General features: G+C 48.4%; 1 protein-coding gene across 1 annotated transcript in view; it reads right to left on the bottom strand.

The window, feature by feature from the left end:
- SORL1 (sortilin related receptor 1) overlaps positions 1-19188 on the bottom strand; it is a 168040-nt gene that overhangs the window by 27616 nt on the left and 121236 nt on the right. Inside the window, exons 26-32 of the mRNA XM_042903857.1 lie at positions 14696-14821; positions 11597-11704; positions 9742-9873; positions 8065-8196; positions 6950-7084; positions 6037-6192; positions 1344-1493 (exon numbers count right to left, since the gene is read on the bottom strand). Of these exons, the coding sequence (XP_042759791.1) occupies positions 1344-1493; positions 6037-6192; positions 6950-7084; positions 8065-8196; positions 9742-9873; positions 11597-11704; positions 14696-14821 (939 nt within the window). The remainder of the gene's footprint in view (positions 1-1343; positions 1494-6036; positions 6193-6949; positions 7085-8064; positions 8197-9741; positions 9874-11596; positions 11705-14695; positions 14822-19188) is intronic.

The raw sequence follows: 19188 nt of genomic DNA, 5'->3' as shown, positions 1-19188 counted from the left end.
ACCCATCCAGTGAATATTCACGGAGGGCTACCATGAATCAGGCACCGTTCCAGATGCTAAGACTATGGTGATGTGTAAAACAAAGGACCTAACCTCATAGAGCTTACTTTCTATTAAGAGGAACAGCAAACAACTCTGGTATTTTAGATAGTGATTAACAACTACAAAGAAACATAAAGAGAAGAATAATAACAGAACACTGGGCAGGGGTCATTTCATATAGAACGGTCAGGGAGAAACCCTGTGAAAGGCGTTGTTTTAAGAGACTGCCAAGATCCCCAACACAGAATTACCCCATGTGGAAAAATATAATCAAACAACAGCTTATTAAACATGTCTCAACATTGTTAAAGTGGCAAAATGTAGGTTTTAGAAACTGAGAATCTAGTTGCTATTAAGCTGTGAAGATTCCTAAACTGATAACAAATGATTAACAAGCACTTAGAACAGAATGCAGTGGCCTTCAGGGACCAGCTTTTCTGAGAAGAATCATGCCATACTAATCTCATTTCCTTTTTTTTTTTTTTTTAAGCTTATTTAGAGAGAGAGAGAGCGAGCATGAGCAGAGGAGGGGCAGAGACAGAGGGAAAGAGAGAATCTCAAGCAGGTCCTGTACCACCAGCCCAGAGCCTTGATGCAGGGCTCCAACCCACGAACCATGAGATCATGACCTGAGCTGAAACCAACCATCTCAGATGCTTAACTGACTGAGCCACCCAGGCACTCCTCCTTTCCTTTTTTGATAGGGTTCTCGGATGAATGGATTGGGGAGAATTGGAGACGAAGCACGTTTTTATTTTAAGGCTCTTAACTAGGCAACATCCTTATGAATAAGGCCAATTTGGAACAGGTTAAATAAACTTATTTAAAGAATACCAACGAGGGGATGCCTGGGTGGCTCAGTTGGTTGAGGGTCCAACTCTTGATTTTGGCTCAGGTCACGAGCTCACCATTCATGGGATTGAGCCCTGTGTTGGGCTCTGTGCTGCCAGCGCAGAGCCTGCTCGAAATTCTCTCTCTCCCTTTCTCTCAACCCTTCCAACCCCCTCCCCGACTTGCGTCAGCACTCTCTTTCTCTCAAAATAAATAAATAAACTTAAAAAGAAAAAAAAAAGAATACCAATCAATGAGTTAATCTCACCCAGGAGGAAGGTCCTACTGCACTTCTCTGTTGATTATTTTCAATGTTCATCTTACCGTGTGGCTGTTTCATTTGGGCCGAAACGCTCCTGCTATCATTTGGGGGAGTGTGGGATTAATCTGCCCTGTTCTTTTCATGTCCCAAAGGCCCATCTGCATTTTACACTATTCCCTATTTAGCGTCTCCCTCTGAGACTACTCACGGCAGTTGGCCTCGTCCTGGCCGTCCTGGCAATCCTGGTGGCCATCACAGCGCTTCCAGTTGGGGATACACTTCTTTGGCTGGCGGCACTCGAATTCAAATCGGTCACAGCGCCCACGCTGAGTGGGAGTAGAGGCAGCAGTGACATTTGCTGGAAGAAGAGGTTGGTTTTTTTTTTTTTTTTAAATTCACTTTTCAGTACTGAGGGACCCGGTCAGCAAGAGCAACCAACTCGACGTGTTAGGAAATTTAGGAAATGACAGTGCTTTGGGAATTACGATGGGGTCCTGGAGACAAAGGTGAGCTCTGGATATGGAAGGCGGATCAACCAGACGTGGGCATCTAACTTTGGAAGGTGGATGTAGACAGAGAGTGGTAAGTGACTCAAGAGACCAGATGAGGCATACCCGAACTGGGAGAGAAGAGGGAGTAAGACAGTAAGGGAACAGACTAAAGATTCCCAAGTCCCCTGCTCCTACTAACCCCATGAGACAATCACCCCGTATGTCACTCCCACAGAAGACTGGAGGATTGTAATGTGCAGGGTAAAAAGGGCTGGTTAGGCCTAGCTAAGAGCAAGAATGCTGTACTGAAGAAAGGGGTTAAACTCACAGATTGCTGAATGCGAGGACCCTGGTCCCCTTCCTCATAAACCGTGGCAGTGACACCTTTATTCTCTAGGCAGTAGATTACTGTAAAAACTCTTCTCTAGGGCAACTGACCAGCCTCGGGGACAAACCCTCAAGTAACCCCAACTCTTGTTGGGGATCAGGAGTTCCCCAACAAACAGCCCAAGCATGAAACTCAAAGCTGTGGGGAGTCTCTTGGCAGTGTTTTCATCCCCAGCCTTAAACACAAGCAAACACCCCAGGATTATGTGGGCAAAACCTTTGACATGAAAGACAGAAACCAGTGTGGACCCTCTTCCCTTCTAATAAAGAAAATCTGGAGGAAACAGATTTTGTAAGAAGAAAACTTCAAAAAATAAATATCCTGAATATGCTCAGAATGAAAGAATATAGATTTCTGCATGAAAAAAGACAAGATGCCATGAAAAAGGAACAGTACTAGAAATTTTAAATCTCTTAAAATTAAAAACCATGGTAACTGACATGGAAAACTCAGTAGTAGAGCTGAAAGATAGGGTGAGTCTTCCAGAAAACAGAAAAAGAGAGAGAGAGAGAGAGAGAGAGAGAGAGAGGGAAAGAAATTTAAAAAAATAGAAAAAGAGGACCACGTCAGTAGATCTAATGCACGAATGACATGAGTTCCCGGAAGAGAAAACAAAAGAAAATACCATTAATGGAATATTTCAAGGAAAACTCTCCAAACTCAAATACATAAATTTGAAGAATAAAGGAGCCTATCAGCGTCCATCCACCACTCTGGATGGAAAGGAACCTGCATCAAAGCACATCGTTGTGAGATTTCAAAACACTGGAGCCAAAGGGAATACCTTACAAGCTTCCAGAGAGTTAAAAAATGAACAAACAAACAAACATGCAACATGTAAAAGATCAAAATCAAAATGACTTTGAATTTCCCAAGAGCGGTTCAACGGCAGGGGAGCCAAATTCTTAAGGAGAATTACTGACAACATAAAATTCCAAGCCCGGACCAACAATCATCAACCACATCTGAAGACAGAAGAAAAACACTGTTAGATAAGCAAGACCTCAATGATACCTCCCACGTTCCCTTTCTTGAGAACGTTCTGGAAAATGTGCTCTACCAAAAAGTGGGATTGAACGGGAAAGGGAGGGGAGGGGAGAAATCTAGGATACAGAAAATAGAAGCTCCAACATGAGAGAAGTAAAACAAGTCCTTAGGATGGAGAAAACATGTCCCACAAGGCACCTGTGGCCCAGGCATCGACAGCAACAGGCACAACAAATCCAAGCAGCAAACTCAGGGGACATACACGTTGAAGGCTATCCTCTCTGTGTCCTCGGCCACTGTGCCACCACATGCATCTGGCAAAACTACCAGAGGGTGTACTCCAACAACACAAGGGAGTAAACCGAGAGAAGCAAAACACGAGACCCAGGAAGCAGCGAATCTAAACCAGGAGAAAGGCAAAGAGAATCCCAAAGAGGGCAGTGAAGGCCCAGGGGAGGGGCACGCAGGGGGCCTGGAGACCCCTGGGCCCAGAAAGGGAGATCTAGGCCATTAGAAGGAAAATTGCCCAGAGAAACACTGGGGCTGAGAAATCACTGATACGGTGACCTTGGGGAGAGTTACCCTCAGAGGTCATGAAGAGAGAGAGAGCGTTAGCAAACATCACACGATAACCTGAGCTAACAAACACAACAACAAAAACCAGTTACTAACTCTGGGATATTGGGCTCATTCCATGGTTTTAACTGGGTTTTCAAAGGGGCCTCTCCTACCCCCAAAACCACTCTGCGAAAACAGGGTGCATGAGGAAAAGCAGTAAAATATGAGGCTAGAAAGCCAGGCCAAGGCACATCACACAGCACTACTGCTTGGACAGTGAGGGGGCCGCTAGAAGGTTCCAAACTGGGGAGGACAAGATCATGCATCAATATACGGCCTCTCGGAAGGTACACCGAAAACGGGAGAGACACAAAACCCCGAGACCGGTTAGGAGACTTGCAATAAAGAAACCAGATCTGAGAGCTGGAGACAACCTGAATTAAATTTGCACTGATGACGTACATACAAAAGAAATCACAGAAGTTGAATGGAAAATCCAAATAGGAATCTGCTCACTGGATTAAGCAGAATTTGCTAGAGTCTGTTAACACCCTGCTCAGAGTTCCGATAACCAAAAGACAATTGTGAGAGAAGGAGAATCGAGACACTCACTAACCAGATAGCTGGGTCTTGGGGGCCAAGGACAGAGATTTAAAAAGTATCTTTTTTTTTTTTTTTTTTTTTTACCATTTGTTTTGAGAAATGTTTTTGGGACACTATTTGCCTATTCCTGTAATAGGCAAAGTGGGGATTCCAAGCGGCATGCAGCACGATCCCTAAAAATACAAGGTCCACAGAATCGCTTGGGGAGGAAAGATTCCCACACGTGAAATGACCAGGAAGCAGCACATGACAGATCATAGTGAGGGATCAAAAGGACAATGGGTAAACGTGACACTGGAAAAGAGATCAATATCAACTATATCAATTACAGGACTCGGTGAAAGCCCCATGGTGGTGGCCTTGTGATGGAAAATGATGGTGCACTTGTTCCAAGAATCTCAAACTTTAGTGAACCTACAGGTCACATGGGGAGCTCCTGAGCTCCACACAGAAATCCTAATTCTGTATTTTTTACAAACACCCCAAGTGCGGGGCGCCTGGGTGGCTCAGTAGGTTGGGCGTCTGACTTCAGCTCAGGTCATGCTCTCACACCTCGTGAGTTCGAGCCCTGCGTTGGGCTCTGTGCTGACAGCTCAGAGCCTGGAACCTGCTTTGGGTTCTGTGTCTCCCTCTCTCTCTGTCTCTCCCCTGCCCATGCTCTGTCTCTCTCTCTATATCTCTTAAAATTCAATAAACATTTAAAAAAATTGAAAACTATATTTAAAAAAAAAAAACACCCCAAGTGATTCCCTTACAGGTGGTCTTTGTTCCATACTTTCTTTGATAAATACGGAGGGCGTATCAAGGTCTCTTTTAGCTGCAAAATCCATGCCTCCCTTTGCCGTGATGGATGGTGGGTTTCATGGGGGGTGGGGGGGAGTAGGAGGAGGACAAGGTCAAGGAGGACAGAGGTCTCTGGTGAGGCAGAAACCCTGCTGAAACAATATCAGCAGAGAAGAAGCAGGTCTTTCCAGACAGGATGAGAAGGAGGAACCCAGCTTGGCAGAGGTGCGAAGCAATGGCAGGCAAGGAAGGGTCTTGAAAATAAGACTCAAGGACAATACATTTCATATATTGAAAAATTAAAAAAAAAAATAAAATAAAAAAATAAAAAGAAAAGAAAAGAAGACTCAAGGGTTGGGATCTATCTTTGGGACAAGAGGAAACCACTGATGATGTTAAACAGTGAAGCAATGGGACGGATGAGTCTTAAAGGAGGAAAATGAGTGTTGACCTAGAAGTTTGCTAGGAAAAGGATTTGCGAAGCATGGCGGACAACTGTCTATTTTCTCATTATAAACTGAATTTGCAACAGAATCCAGTTGAGGAAAGAACACAGCACCCTTACCTCTGTCCTGCCTGCAGTTAAGGGCATGCACTAGACAGGGGGTCTCAGGGTTTACCCCCGCCTCCAGCAACATGGTTTACTGCCCACACCTTCAGAGGCCTCTCTGCGTTGGGCCACTAGATGGCAGTGCTTACCCTCCTTTAGTAGGAGGGCCTCCAGCTAGTGGGCAGGAAAGTCGGACTCTCCCCCGGAGAGTGTTAACACACACAAATATTTTCCCTATAATTCCCATTCTAATTTCCTGTGTAGAAGGAAGCAAAGGTGGCCCAACCACAGCCAGGGTGGAAAGCGAGGTGGCTGGCCTCTTCGTGCAGGAAGATCAAAAGGCGGTTATAGGAGATGAGACACTCCAGTCACAAGTTCCACGGGTCTCCCTGCTCTGGAGGTGAGCAGCAGCCTGGCCACCGAGCACAGGGTCCCAGGAGGCAGGGGAAACCGAGCCCGGCGACGCCGCGCCCAGGGCGTACCCCTGAGGCCCTGCTCCACAGAAGCAGGTGCCACGGGAGAGGGCAGGGCCGGCACTCACCAGGCGAGGGGCAGGCTTCCTCGTCTGAGCCATCTGCACAATCTCGGTACCCATCACACACCCAGCTGTCCATCACGCACGCCCCACTGCTGCAGCGGTAGTAATTGGGCAGACACGTGGAGGGCCCGGGAGTCGGGGAGGGAAGAACGTGTGAATCTGAGCAAAACACAAGCAAGCAAGGAAACCCAGAGTGTTACAGGAAGCCGTGACCTCCAACCACACATTTCTACTGGGGCATCAGAACGGACGGCAATCTTTTCCCTTTGTTGAGGCAGATGCACCTATCCTATTGTGCTTGCTTTGGGCTAATATTCGAACGAGTTTGCTCTTACTCAATAGGGGCTCAGTGCCTTTGCAGGCTGACGGAGGGCAGGTGACTCAGAACGCACAGGGAGGGTGAGAGAGCTCATCCCACGGAGGCTGAACGCTGTTCTGGTGAAAAGTCAACTACAGCACCCCCCTGAGACCCAGTTCCGACGTGAGAACGCCAGAAGGGAAGGGAAGGGAAGGTAACGAGCTCGTGTTCCACACCAGTGCTTCTCAGATGTAGTGAGGCACACTCGTCACCCGCAGGCCTTGTTAAAATGCAGATTCTGACTCAAAGGCAGCCTGGGGTGGGGTCAGACACTGCATCTCTAACAAGCCCCAAGCAGATGCGGAGGCCGCATCCTGCAGCAGCCAGGCTGCAGAGCGCTTTCCGGGGCCCGCAAAATACCTAGAAACCGGAGGAACCAGCCACACTGGTTTTCAAAGTGGGAGAGGACAGAAAAGAACTGAGAGAGTTATTACCCAACCCCCACCCCGGATCACTGAACCGGCCTGACAGTGAGGAGACACAACGACGTTCTGTGCAGAAAGGTGGAGGGCAGTGTGCTGGTGACTCCTGGGCATGGGGCTGCCTCAGGACCCTTACCTCCACAGTCCTTCTCATCGGACCAGTCCTCACAGTCATTCTCCCTGTCACATTTCCACCTGTTGGGGATGCAGTGGCCATTCTCACACTGGAACTCGAAGTAGCGGGAGCAGTTTGGGGCTTCTGTGGGGTTTTCTGGGGGAGAGGAACCACACAGTCAGTCACTAGCCCGGCACCACGTGTGGACATAAAGGCCAAACAGATACCCAGGTCCCAGGGCAGCCGGCACAACCCTACCAGATACGGCGGGCAGCCAAAAAGATACATATCCGCAAACCGAAGCCCGTCTTCCCGGATCCCAACTCGTGCTTCGCTGAACTAGGCTTCTGTATCTTACAAATAACGCCCGACTTTTTGACACTTTACCAAAGGGATGACCTAACTAGTGACGATGCCCCAACAAGGACAAAGACTCTATTAAGTCGCAGAATCTGTTCACTTATACGTGGAACTTAAGACACACGACAGATGAACGTTGGGGAAGGGAAGGAAAAATAAGATAAAGACAGAGAGGGAGGCAAACCATAAGAGACTCTTAAATGCAGAGAACAAAACCGAGGGTCGCTGAAGGGATGGTGGGTGGGCAGATGGGCTAAATGGGTCAGGGGCATTAAGGAAGACACTTGTTGGGATGAGCACTGGGTGTCACGTGTAAGAGATGAATCACTGGGTTCTACTCCTGAAGCCAAGACTACCCTGTATGTTAACTACCTGGAATTTAAATTCAAGGAAAAAAGAAAAACCCAAAACTGTGAAATCTGTAACTTTTCCTGGGGAGAGAGAAGCGCGCTCTGAAATATTTACCATAATTCCTCTACCATATTCCTTAGACATAATGTGAACTTCCCAGCTGGGGAAAGAGAAGGAATGGGCATAAACATTCTCCCCCCACCCCCCGGACCCTGACCGGGCCCCCGACACTTCCTGGGGGGCAGGCTGCCACCTCAAGACTCGATTCCTTACATGGAGACTTGCTCGCCAGCTGGCAGGAACGAGTGCTGAGGACAGAGAAGGCAGAGCCTGCGTGAGAGTGTGCTGAGCGTGGCCCTCCTTGACCACAGGAGTCGCCATGACCCGGAGGCTAGGGACAGGAGGCTGGAGGCCCGAGATCTTACCGCAGTTGGCTTCGTCAGAGTAGTCGCCGCAATCATCCATGCCGTCGCATTTCCAAATCAAGCTGACGCACACTCCGTTTTGGCACTGGAAACTGAACTCATCGCACACCTTGTGGAACTCAGGGTCTTGGGCTAGGTAGGGAAGAAGGTTCCAGGTTACTGCCACACCGACGAGTTCGAAGGAGTGCCCCCACTTGGAAACAAGAGGGAAGGGCAAACGTCCTCCTCCAAGAGACAGACCAGCCACCGGCCGCCTTGACAGCAAAAGCCAACCGATGGCCTCACCCCCCACCCCGCCTCCTCAGACGGTGACTGTACTCGGAAACGGGGTCTTTGAAGAGGTGACGAAGTGAGGGGCGCCTGGGTGGCTCAGTCGGTGGGGCGTCCGACTTCGGCTCAGGTCATGGTTTCGCAGTTCGTGAGTTTGAGCCCCGCGTCGGGCTCTGTGCTGACAGTTCAGAGCCTGGAGCCTGTTTCAGATTCTGTGTCTCCCCCTCTCTCTGTACCTCCCCCCACTCCCACTCTGTTTTCTCTCTCTGCCTCTGTCTCACAAATAAATAAGTCACATTAGGGACATCTGGGTAGCTCGGTCAGTTAAGCGTCCGACTCTTGATTTCAGCTCAGGTCAGGTTATGATCTCATGGTTGGTGAGTTCGAGCCCCACGTCAGGCTCTGCACTGACAGTGTAGAATCTGCTTGGGATTCTCACTCTCTCTCTCTCTGTCCCTCTTCCCACTCGTGCTTGCTCTCTCTCTCTCAAAAATAAATTATTTAAAAAAAAAAAAAAGTGATGAAGTTACAGTGACGTCATTAGGGTGGACCCTAATCTACTAAGACTGGTGTCCTTAGAAGAAAAGGAAAGCAAGACACGGGTAGGCACGGTGAGGAGACCACGTGAGGGAGAAGGCAGCCATCAGCAAGCTATGGAAGAGACCCTCAGAAGAACCAATCCTCCTGACATCTTGACCTCAAACTTGTGGCCTCTGGACGGTCAGAAAACACTTTTCTGTGGTTTTGAGCCACCCAGTCTGTGGGCTTCTGTGATGGTGGCCAGAGCTGACTAGAATGAGTACCTACCACGGGCAGGGCCCTGTTTTAAGAAGGGGGCTACAGGGGCACCTGGGTGGCTCAGTCAGTTGAGCGCCTGACCCTTGGTTTCGGCTCAGGTCATGATCTCACGGTTTGTGGGTTCAAGCCCCGAGTCGAGCTTGGGATTCTCTCTCTGCCCGCCCCCGCCCCCACTCGCACTGTCTCTGTCTCTCTCAAAAGAAATACACTTAAGAAAATGGGGCTACAGCAGTGAACAAACCAAAGGCCCTGTTCTCGTGAAGCCCACATTCCGGCAGGGGGAGACAGGCAGGCAAATAAATACACAGCGTGCCAAGGGCTGACTAGTGCCGGGAAGGCCACAGGAGCAAGATAAGGACGCTACAGAGCGATGGGCCGTGGGAAAGGCCTGTCGGAGAAGGTCCCGCTTGGGCCAAGACCTCGGACCTTCGGCGCCTCCCCCTTATACGTATACCAACGACCAAAAAGCAACACTTCTGAAGCCACAAAGGTAAGTCTTTCTCAGGAAGGGCAAGATTGGGCACTCGAGCAAGACCTGTAAACCTGAGTGGCCCGCTCCCCCCAGAGTGTCTCCAGTGGCTCGGGCACCTCCCCATCCAGCCCACTCACAGCATCCCGCGAACGTCGCGTCCTCGTCTGAGCCGTCGCGGCACTGGACGATCCCGTCACACACCATCGAGTGGAAAAGGCACTGCTGGCGGTTCTTGCAGACAAAGTCCATGAAGCGCGTGCACAGGGGCTCTGGAAGGGGCCCGGGGAGGGGAGAAGGCGTCAGCAATTCAGGACTGGTGGGGCCCTCCCCGGCCCTGAGCAGATGCTCCCGGACGCGCGCGCATTCGGGAAACAGTCACAAGAGGCATCATTTATTGCGCACTTCCTGTGTGCCGAGCCCTGGGTGAGAGCACCTGACACGGAAGTACATTAAACTCTGAGGACAATGTTATGAGAGATCTTAGTGTCCTGTTTTCCAAATGAGATCTTCATCACCACACAGAACACGGACTCTCGGGGCGCCTGGGTGGCCCAGTCGTTTGAACGTCCGACTTCGGCTCAGGTCATGATCTCACGGTTGGTGAGTTCGAGCCCCACATCGGGCTCTGTGCTGACAGCTCAGAGCCTGGAGCCTGCTTAGGATTCTGTGTCTCCTCTCTCTCTCTCTCTGCCCCTCCCTGGCTTTGTTCTCTCTCTTACCAAAATAAATAAACGTTTAAAAAAAAAAAAAAAAAGAAAGAAAAAAGAATATGGACTCTCTACTACTGTTTCTATAAAGGACCGGTGTTATGGATGGAATTATACCCCCGACGATGCGTATGTTAAAGCCCTAATCCCCGGTGTAACTGTATTTGGAGACAGAACCCCTTTTAAATGCCTTTAAAGAGGTCATTAAGGTTAAAGGAATTCATGTGGGTGGGGCCCTGGCCCAGTGTGGGCGGTGGCCTCCTAGGAAGAGACATCGGGGACGCAGGCGCAGACAAAATGCCATTGAGGACACAGCAAGGAGATGGCCTTTGGACTTGAACGGCAGCATCAGCCTGTCCCTGGGTCTCCAGCCTGCCAGCCTACCCTGCAGATTTCGGAACTCACCAGCCTTCAAAACTGCATGAGCTGATTCCTGAAAAGAAATCTCTCTGTATAGGACACACACGTCCTACTGGTTCTGTTTTCCTGGAGCACGGGGAGCGGCACAACCAGGGGGCAAGCTTGCAAGGTTCTGAGAGTCATACAGTCTCTACCACAACCACTCCACTCTGCTACAGTTGCATGGAAGCAGGAGGAGTGTCTGTGTTTACAGAAAACTTCAGTTAATATGACAGGCCACGTACGGGCTGGCTTTCTGCCCCCAAGGCCCGACTGCCACCCCTCCACTATTACATCAGTTCTGAACCTGGACTGCCCATCACAAACACCTGGGGCACTTTTTAAAGGTCCTGATGCTTACGGGGCGCCCTGGTGGCTCAGTCGCTTAAGCGTCCCACTCCGGCTCGGGTCACGATCTCGCGGTTCGTGACTTCGAGCCCCACGTCGGGCTCTGTGCTGACAGCTCAGAGCCTGGAGCCCGCTTCTGCGTCTCCCTCTCTCTCTGCCCCTTCCCTACTCGTTCTCTCTCTCTCTCTCTCTCTCAAAAATAAGTAAACGTTAAAAAAAAAAATCCCCACGCTCAGGTCATGCTCCAGAATTACATCAGAAATCTAGGGTTGGGAGGGATGGACCCAGGCAAAGCACACTCAGGCAGGAGCACCAGTGACCCGAGACAACCTCTACGAGTAGAAAGGAAACGGAGGGTAAGAGGGTCCCCCGGCCAAAAATGGTACCCGAGCGACAGTCAGCAACAGGGGAGTAGGAGAAGTAAGCGTTCAGTTCCAAACAACGGGCCAATCCCCAAACACACTGCGAAGAAGCGACAAGGTTCGCCGAGCTACAACCTCTTCCACGATCGCCCCGCCGCTGCCGGGAGGGGACTCACCGCAGTGCTGCTCGTCGGAGCCGTCCGAGCAGTCCCGCAGACCGTCACAATGCTTGCTGGAGGGGATGCAGGTGCCGTTCGGGCAGCGGAAGCCGTTACACTTCTTCTCTGAAATGCAATCCGACAACGGAGGGAAATGACGGAGAGGAAACAGGCAGGCATGCACGCCCATCGCGGGGGGCAGGGGAGAAGGGGACGGGTCTGTACCACCCCTCAGGAGGGTGGGAGATGGGCAATGGCTGTCCCGATTGCAAGTGTACGCGCCTTGAGCCGGCCATGCCGTTGGAAAAACGCCATCTGCCCACACAAGTGGAAAATCGGGTAGGTATAAGTCTATTCATCGCAACACTCTTTGCAATACCCTGAGGACCACATACGCGTCCCTCAACAGGGGACTCTGTAAGACCCTGCTGTACGTACAACCGGAGCACCAGATTGTTACAAAGGGACTGAAGAAGTAGTTAGTACTCTGTAAAAATGTGTCCTAGATACACAGTTGTGTGAAAAAAAAACCAAGGTGAGAAACAACACACATAGCATACGACTCGTGTAAAACAGCGCAAGAATACACACTATATTTAAACGTGCACATACGCACAAAAACATCCTACAAGGGTCTCCAACCAAAGTTTCCTACACGGACAGGGTGAGAGTCCGGCAGATGGGGAGAGAAATGTTTGCCCCCACACCTCGTGATACTTTTTTCCATTTTGAACCTGTTACCTACTCAAAAAACGGAGTATATATTTTCAAGAAAACCTTCGGTGAATGAAAAAAAAAGAAAAGGAGGAGCTGAATCCTGATTATAAACCCTGGTCTTTTAAAGCTCTCATAAATCACCATCTTAATTCTTCAGGAATTCTAAGCCAAAGCCCTTTGGACAAAGTCCATCCTAGAAATGTTAAGAATCTTAGGTTTTACACTTAGCAGAGAATTCTTAGTATGAGGTAACCCTTTCTCATGAACACAGAGCTGCTGCTGGCCATTAGGCTTAATTGTAAGTTCTAGCACGTGAGTCACGGGCCACTGCAATCCCAACTCTTAGGAGAATGGCTCCGGGAGGGGCATGTGTCAGGCAAGAAAATGTGTTTTCATCCCCTAAAAAGCCATCATGCCTAGGAAATTATTCTAAGGACATCAAACAGAAACAGTAAGTGAGTACCATGAGTCAGGGAAATATTTAATGCCGCTAAGTATAAAAGCTTTCTATAAAAGTATAGAATTAAAATCACACGAGACAAACTCCCATTCATTATTACATTAGTGAAAACAACTAAAGAGATAAAATGTAAGATCAAGGGAGACTTGGGGAAACATACACTATGTTACTGATAGAGATGCTTCTGGCATAATCACTCGGAAATGCAATATGGCGACACTTAATGAGAATCATGAAAACACATCAGAACCCTTGACCCAGCAATTCCATACTGAGAAAACATATCATAACGAGTACCTTCAAGAAAAACTAAACCTTCGTTTCCAAAGAAGTGAATAATTTCACTACGTATGACAGCGTAAAATTAAAAACACGCTAATGCCCGACCAGGAAGCAACCAAGTAAACCACGTCAGAGAAATACAAAGTGAATATGTATCTGCCATGAAAATGCTAACTACAGAAAAATACAGATAGAGGCAAACATCTTTGTTTAATATGGTGACATGAGAGGAACAGAGTATGTGACGTGCAGACAATGACTACCATCCCATGAAGATCCGGAACGTATGGTGTAAAATGACAGGAAATATATAGATCTATTGGTCTCTGCCCCTGGTTAGTGGCACAGAGCTCTTAAACCCGTATCATTTCCTAGGTGACAGGAGTGTCCTTTGTTCTAATGGGGCGACTCTGGGTAGACGCCTGTGTAGCTTTAGGATAGGGGCTGATCACCAGAAAAACCATGCCATGACCAGAGGCTTGCAACTTTGAACCCCACTCCCCATCCTCCAGGAAGGGCCGAGGGCTAGAGACAGCTAATGATCAGTCATGCCTATGCCGTAAAGCCTCCATAAACATCCACAAGTATGGGGCTCAGAGAGCTTCCAGGCTGCTGAGCACAGAGAGGCTGGAGAAGTGACAGGTCCGGACAGGGCACGGAAGTTCCACATCCCTTTCCTGTACCTTGCCCTACGCGTACCTTCCATCAGGACGTTCATTCTGTCCTTTTTCAATCAAGTAGGAAATGCGCTTCCCTGAATTCTGTGAGCCATTCTAGCAAATCGATGAACCCAAGGGAGGGGACGCGGGAATGTGGATTTATGGCCGGTCGGTCAGAAGTTCAGGTGGCAATTTGAGGCTTGTGACTGGCATCTGAAGTCGGGGGGGTGGCGTTGGGGACCAAACCCTTCCCCTGTAAGGTCTCACACTATCCCAAGGAAGACAAAGTAAGGAATGAATTAACTGTGGGACACCCAGCTGGTACTGAAGAATTGCTTAGTGTGGAAAACACACATTTGGTGGCCAAGAAATGTTGAAGTATTCTGTGAGCAGAATTTTGAGAGCAGAGGAGAAACACGGGGGATTGGTTTCTGACAGACGTTATAGAGAAAAGGATAAGGAGAGGGAACCTTAAAGATATCTGGTATCAAAGAGGATTTCATACGTTGTGTTCGTGTCAGAGCTATTTTGTGAAGGTAACTGATGACCTCGGAATTCTCTTCTAAATCACTTATGCTGAAAATGTTCTACCTTCGGGGAAGGGTCCATTTTACCAAAGGACCATAACAGAGAACTCTCAGTCATAAAATAGGCTATTTATAGAGAAACCGTTGGCTAAGTTCTGGCAGAACCCTGGCAATTTCCGTCCTTGGTGACTGCAGTTAGCACTCTGGGTGCGTTCATTGGTTTCCACTGCTTTGCTTCAAAGCTGCGATGGAAAAGCAATGAGGCCAAACGGCTTGCCGGACAACGAAGACCGTGTCACACACCCCTTTACGTCCTGCGCGATGCCATACGGAACCTGGGCGGGCTTCTTTGGTTGTCAGAGCGGGCAGAGAGGAACAGTGGAGCGGGACTCCCCGGCCCATCTGTGGCCTCTTTTCCCGACCAGCAGACACCGGGGAAGCTCCAGGGGAAGGCTGGAGCGTTTGCACTTACCGCACTTCACGGGATCCTCATCAGAACCGTCCTGGCAATCCATGTCGCCGTCACACGCCCACCGCTGGGGGATACAGTGCCCGTTGTGACACTGGAAGTTGGAGGCTTCGCAGGTGTGGTAGATGGCTGCCGGCAAAAGGGGAGAGAGAGCGCGTGAATGCCGCCCTCACGGCCGCTCCCCCACCAACCGCCCAGGGGCTGACTAAAGAGACACCGCACTGGGTCAAAAGGTACGCGTGGGGAGCACCCGAGCTCCTCCCTGGCCAGGAGCTAGGCACCCGGGGCCGCCCTGAAGGTGGGGGGCAGCCTCCTGATGAAGCAATCGCTTGGCTCTGTGGGTCTGGAAATGTTATACAAGTGCCGATGTACACACGTTAAAAACAACAACCAGAAAAATCATTTGCTTTTCACAACCACCTACGATGTGAGGATTATTCCCCGTCCACAGGTGAGAAACAGCCTCAGAGAAATGAAGAAACTCGCCCACGTTCACAAAGACGATTAAGTAATGGCTCCAGGGCTATCCCAGCCCACAGCCTGTGCTGCCCCTGCTCCGTCTTGCCACTTCATCTTCTCCCATAAACCCACCCACTCATGCAGATTCTGTGGGACAAGGAGAGGCGGCGGGTGCTCAGGAGACTGGCCCTCGACCCGGTCCAGCCACCGTGCGGGGGCCTCAGTCTCATCATCGATGCTGACACATAAGGACCCTGGTCGGCTCTGACAGGCTGTCATTTTATAATTCTAAACCAACTACCCAATTTCAGATGGGGAAAACCTCAGCTCCAAAGGGCACAGAAGATTTATCCAGGCTCACAAAGAAAAGGTCCCAGGACCTCCCAGACTCGTCTAACTTTCTCAACAGTCAGGAGTGACATCCACCAGCCAACAATAAATACGTGGTGTCCCCGACAATCATTTCAAAAGAGGCAAGTAGAACAGAGCTATTGTTATAACTGAACAGCCCTAGCTGCATACGTGGGCTGAGGCCACCTGGAAGTCCTTTAGCAACTTCTCGAAGGCCTGATCAAAGGCTGGTTCAGACGCAGAACGGGTGCCTTGAACCCAACCAACACGACTAACCACCTTCTCCATGAGAGTCGCCCTTCCTCCACTGAAACAGAAAGCCGCTTGTGTCTGTTCATGGCCGAATGAAAGCCAGGCCTGGCCTTTTTGACAACTGACATAAAATAATACCACCGAGATAGATGAGCCCTCTGTTAGTTGAACTGTGTGGACAGGATGTCTGCGCAACCCAGGAGGCAAGACAAACAAAAGTGGGTTCCTGAGTGCATACTGTAGTTATTTATTCAATCAAGATGGTTGGCAACTGCTACTCAAGGGTTGGGAAAATTGGCTTCCAACGCCCTCGAGAATTTCTACTGAATTTGAGGCTATTTTTTGCAGCAGTCGGAAATACAAAGAACCTGATCTTTCAAGCCACTTTAACACAAGTGGTGGTCCATTATCTGCTGTCTTCCTCTCTCTCTGAAGACCAAGGATATATGCGTAGCATGCAAACAGGTCTACAGGAAGTTTCAATATTTTACAACCTTTGATACAAGGAATCCATTAAACATCTTTTTTTAAAATATACTTATCTGGTAAGAGGAATAACAGGGTACATGATTTTTTGCCCCAGTAAACAGCCATTGCCTGGAATACTTTTTGATCTGTTGGTTTTCCAAGTCTGACAGCCCTTGAAAATATTCCTCAGCAAAGCCTTGCTCACTTTCATAAAATATGCTGCTGCCTAAGCTCATTACCATACTGATCTGCTTGTTATTATTCAGCTTATGCATTTCACTTTTAATTGAAAGCAATTGCAGAGTGCTAATGGAGTTTCCAAATGACCATTCTGGGAGGCATGTCGGAGATCTCCAAAATCCATCACAGGAGCTGCGCTCAGAAAGACTCATCAGTTTGCACCATTCCATTTTAAGTGGCCAGGTATGAATGCAATGCTTAACACATTCTCTTTTTCTGAATTTTCCCACCTCCTGAGTAACTTATTAGCTCTCTGACACTAAGTGTCTAGTAAATAATACATGTTCAATTAATACTTTTTTTTTTTTAATCACAGGGATAGAAGAGATGGACTTTAATACAGACTAAAGAACTGGGAAGAAAAATAGGAATCCTTCACACGGCAGGATTCACTGTGACTATAAGAATGGATGGGCTAATGGGGTAAATGACCATGAAATTAGAGCATCCTGGTTTCTAATAGAGGCCGTTATCCCACACCTTACTCTCTGACTTGGACAGATCTTCTATGACTCAGCAGGACCCTCTGGAATACCCGATGGAAATTATTAACCAAATACAAGTTGGGGGGGCAGAAGGGATGAATGAATTAATGCGGTAGGAAAGCACTGCCACATTCAACACACAGCACTGGACTATTAGGAAGAGAACGAGGGAACACAAATGAGAATATCAATATAACTTCAATGATTAGTGAAATAAAAGTAATAACGTAAAGCATAAAGAAAAGAGACAGAAATTCGAGATATAAAAAAATACAGTCATGGGATGCCCAGGGGTGGCTCAGTCAGTTAAGCGTCCAACTTCGGCTCAGGTCATGATCTCACGGATCGTGAGTTTGAGCCCCACATTGGGCTCTTTACCGTCAGCACAGAGCCCACTTTGGATCCTCTCTCTCTGCCCCTCCCCTGTTCTCTCTCTCTCTCTCTCTCTCTCTCAAAAATAAGCTTAAAAAATGTATATGTAGTCATGGAAATAATAATAGCTCAGGGGATTTGTGAAACAGCCCATTAGATTTAGCTGAAAAGAGAACCATTGAACTGGAAGAGAAGTCTGAGGAAGTAACCGAGACTATAGACAGTCATAAAGAGTCATAAAGAGACAGGGGATACAAAAACAGGAACCATGAACAACAGAAGGGCACAGTCCAACAAAATGGTTGACAGTAACTGCTGAAGACCAAAGCAGAGAAAGTAGCAAATAGAGCTGAAAAGATCATGGCTGTAGTTCCCCAGAATCGATGAAAAACAAATCCCCAGACACGAGAAGGAAAACAAGTCTCAAGAGCAGGACAAATAAAAATAATTCCACACCTAGATGGGGGAAGCTGCACACCAACCACAAGACAAACGAATCAACAAGAACCTACAGAGAACTCGAGAGGAAAGAATGTCTGATTGTCGTTTGAACAGATCACCCGACAGGAGAAATCAAATCAACACAGAAGAGGCCAGAAGGAAACAGAATGATTTCGTCAAGATACTTGCGGAAAATTACCAGAAACCCAGAAACCCAGATCCATCTGAATTCAGGACTTGACAGCAGCAAAATAAAGACACGTTTATATAAACAAAACTTAAAAGAGTTTACCACTCACGGACTCCTGCTGCCAAGAAATGGAGAAGGATGTACTCAGAAGGGAGGCATCAGATACAAGAAGCAGTGATAAATGGTTACTAAAATATAATAGCAATGGCTAATATTAGGATTTTTAAAATGTGAAACTAAAATACTAAGTATTTACTGACTCTGTTAGTCTTGGGACCATGTGCAGAGACTGGAATCCAGGCATTCTGAGGAGAGGCGGATGTTACTACAAAGACACACGAGACGTCTAAGTGTAACCGCTAATACAACAGAAATCAAGTTTAAGTTCAAAATTCCATTCAGGGAGGTGGGGAGAAGGGAATAAAGGAAATTCAATCCCGTGAAAGGAAAAAGCAGGGGGGGAGAAGAGCAAAGACCTTGCACGCAAGCTGAGGCCAACAGGAAGTCAGTCGACCCCGATCTATTTTCCCTGGCTTTGCAGATGACTTAATTTGTTAGGTCAGGAAATGAAGTGACACGCCATACATCCTAATGAGCTCACAGCTGACCGCCATCGATTCGGAGATGACAGGGAAGGAGAATCATCTTTAAATAGCTTTGGAAGAACAGCCATGGGAACAGGGGAGCAGGTGAGGTGCAAACACTCTACATTTTCCCCAGACAGCCCTGCCAGAAAAAAATGAGAGAGGAAAATCAGGAGTCTACGGTGAGCCCACCCATAGAAACGGGTTGATCATTCATCCCGGAAGATCAGCACATGCTGCTGAAACACAAAATTGACTAACGCGGTTGTGCTAACAAGATGTTCAATCATTTTGCAATTTACAAACTGAAATGCCCAAGTGCACCCCTCTAATTTATTACCCAATCATCCACCCAAACCCACAGCTTCCAGACAGCACTCGTGGTTCCTGGGCTGACGGCAATTCCTTCACAGACCTTGGTTTTTCCTCCTTCTGCGGGCCATGCTCATGTTTGGAGAGAAGCATTTTCCTGCAGTGCCCCCAGAACAGAGGTTCAGACACTGACAGATCACACCAGAAAGGACAAAGGGCAAGTTCAGGGTAAGTTTGCAAGGGGACAGAATTTGGTAACATCACAGATCATCCTGTGGGACGACAGGGCATTCGGGGAGGGCCATGTACTCTTTAAGGCCACAGGAGGTCACCTCGAAACTA

This window comes from Panthera leo, chromosome D1, assembly GCF_018350215.1.
Source record: "Panthera leo isolate Ple1 chromosome D1, P.leo_Ple1_pat1.1, whole genome shotgun sequence".
NCBI classification, from domain to species: Eukaryota; Metazoa; Chordata; class Mammalia; order Carnivora; family Felidae; genus Panthera; species Panthera leo.
Note: the sequence above shows the minus strand (reverse complement) of the source record. Positions and strands in the feature narration are given on the sequence as shown.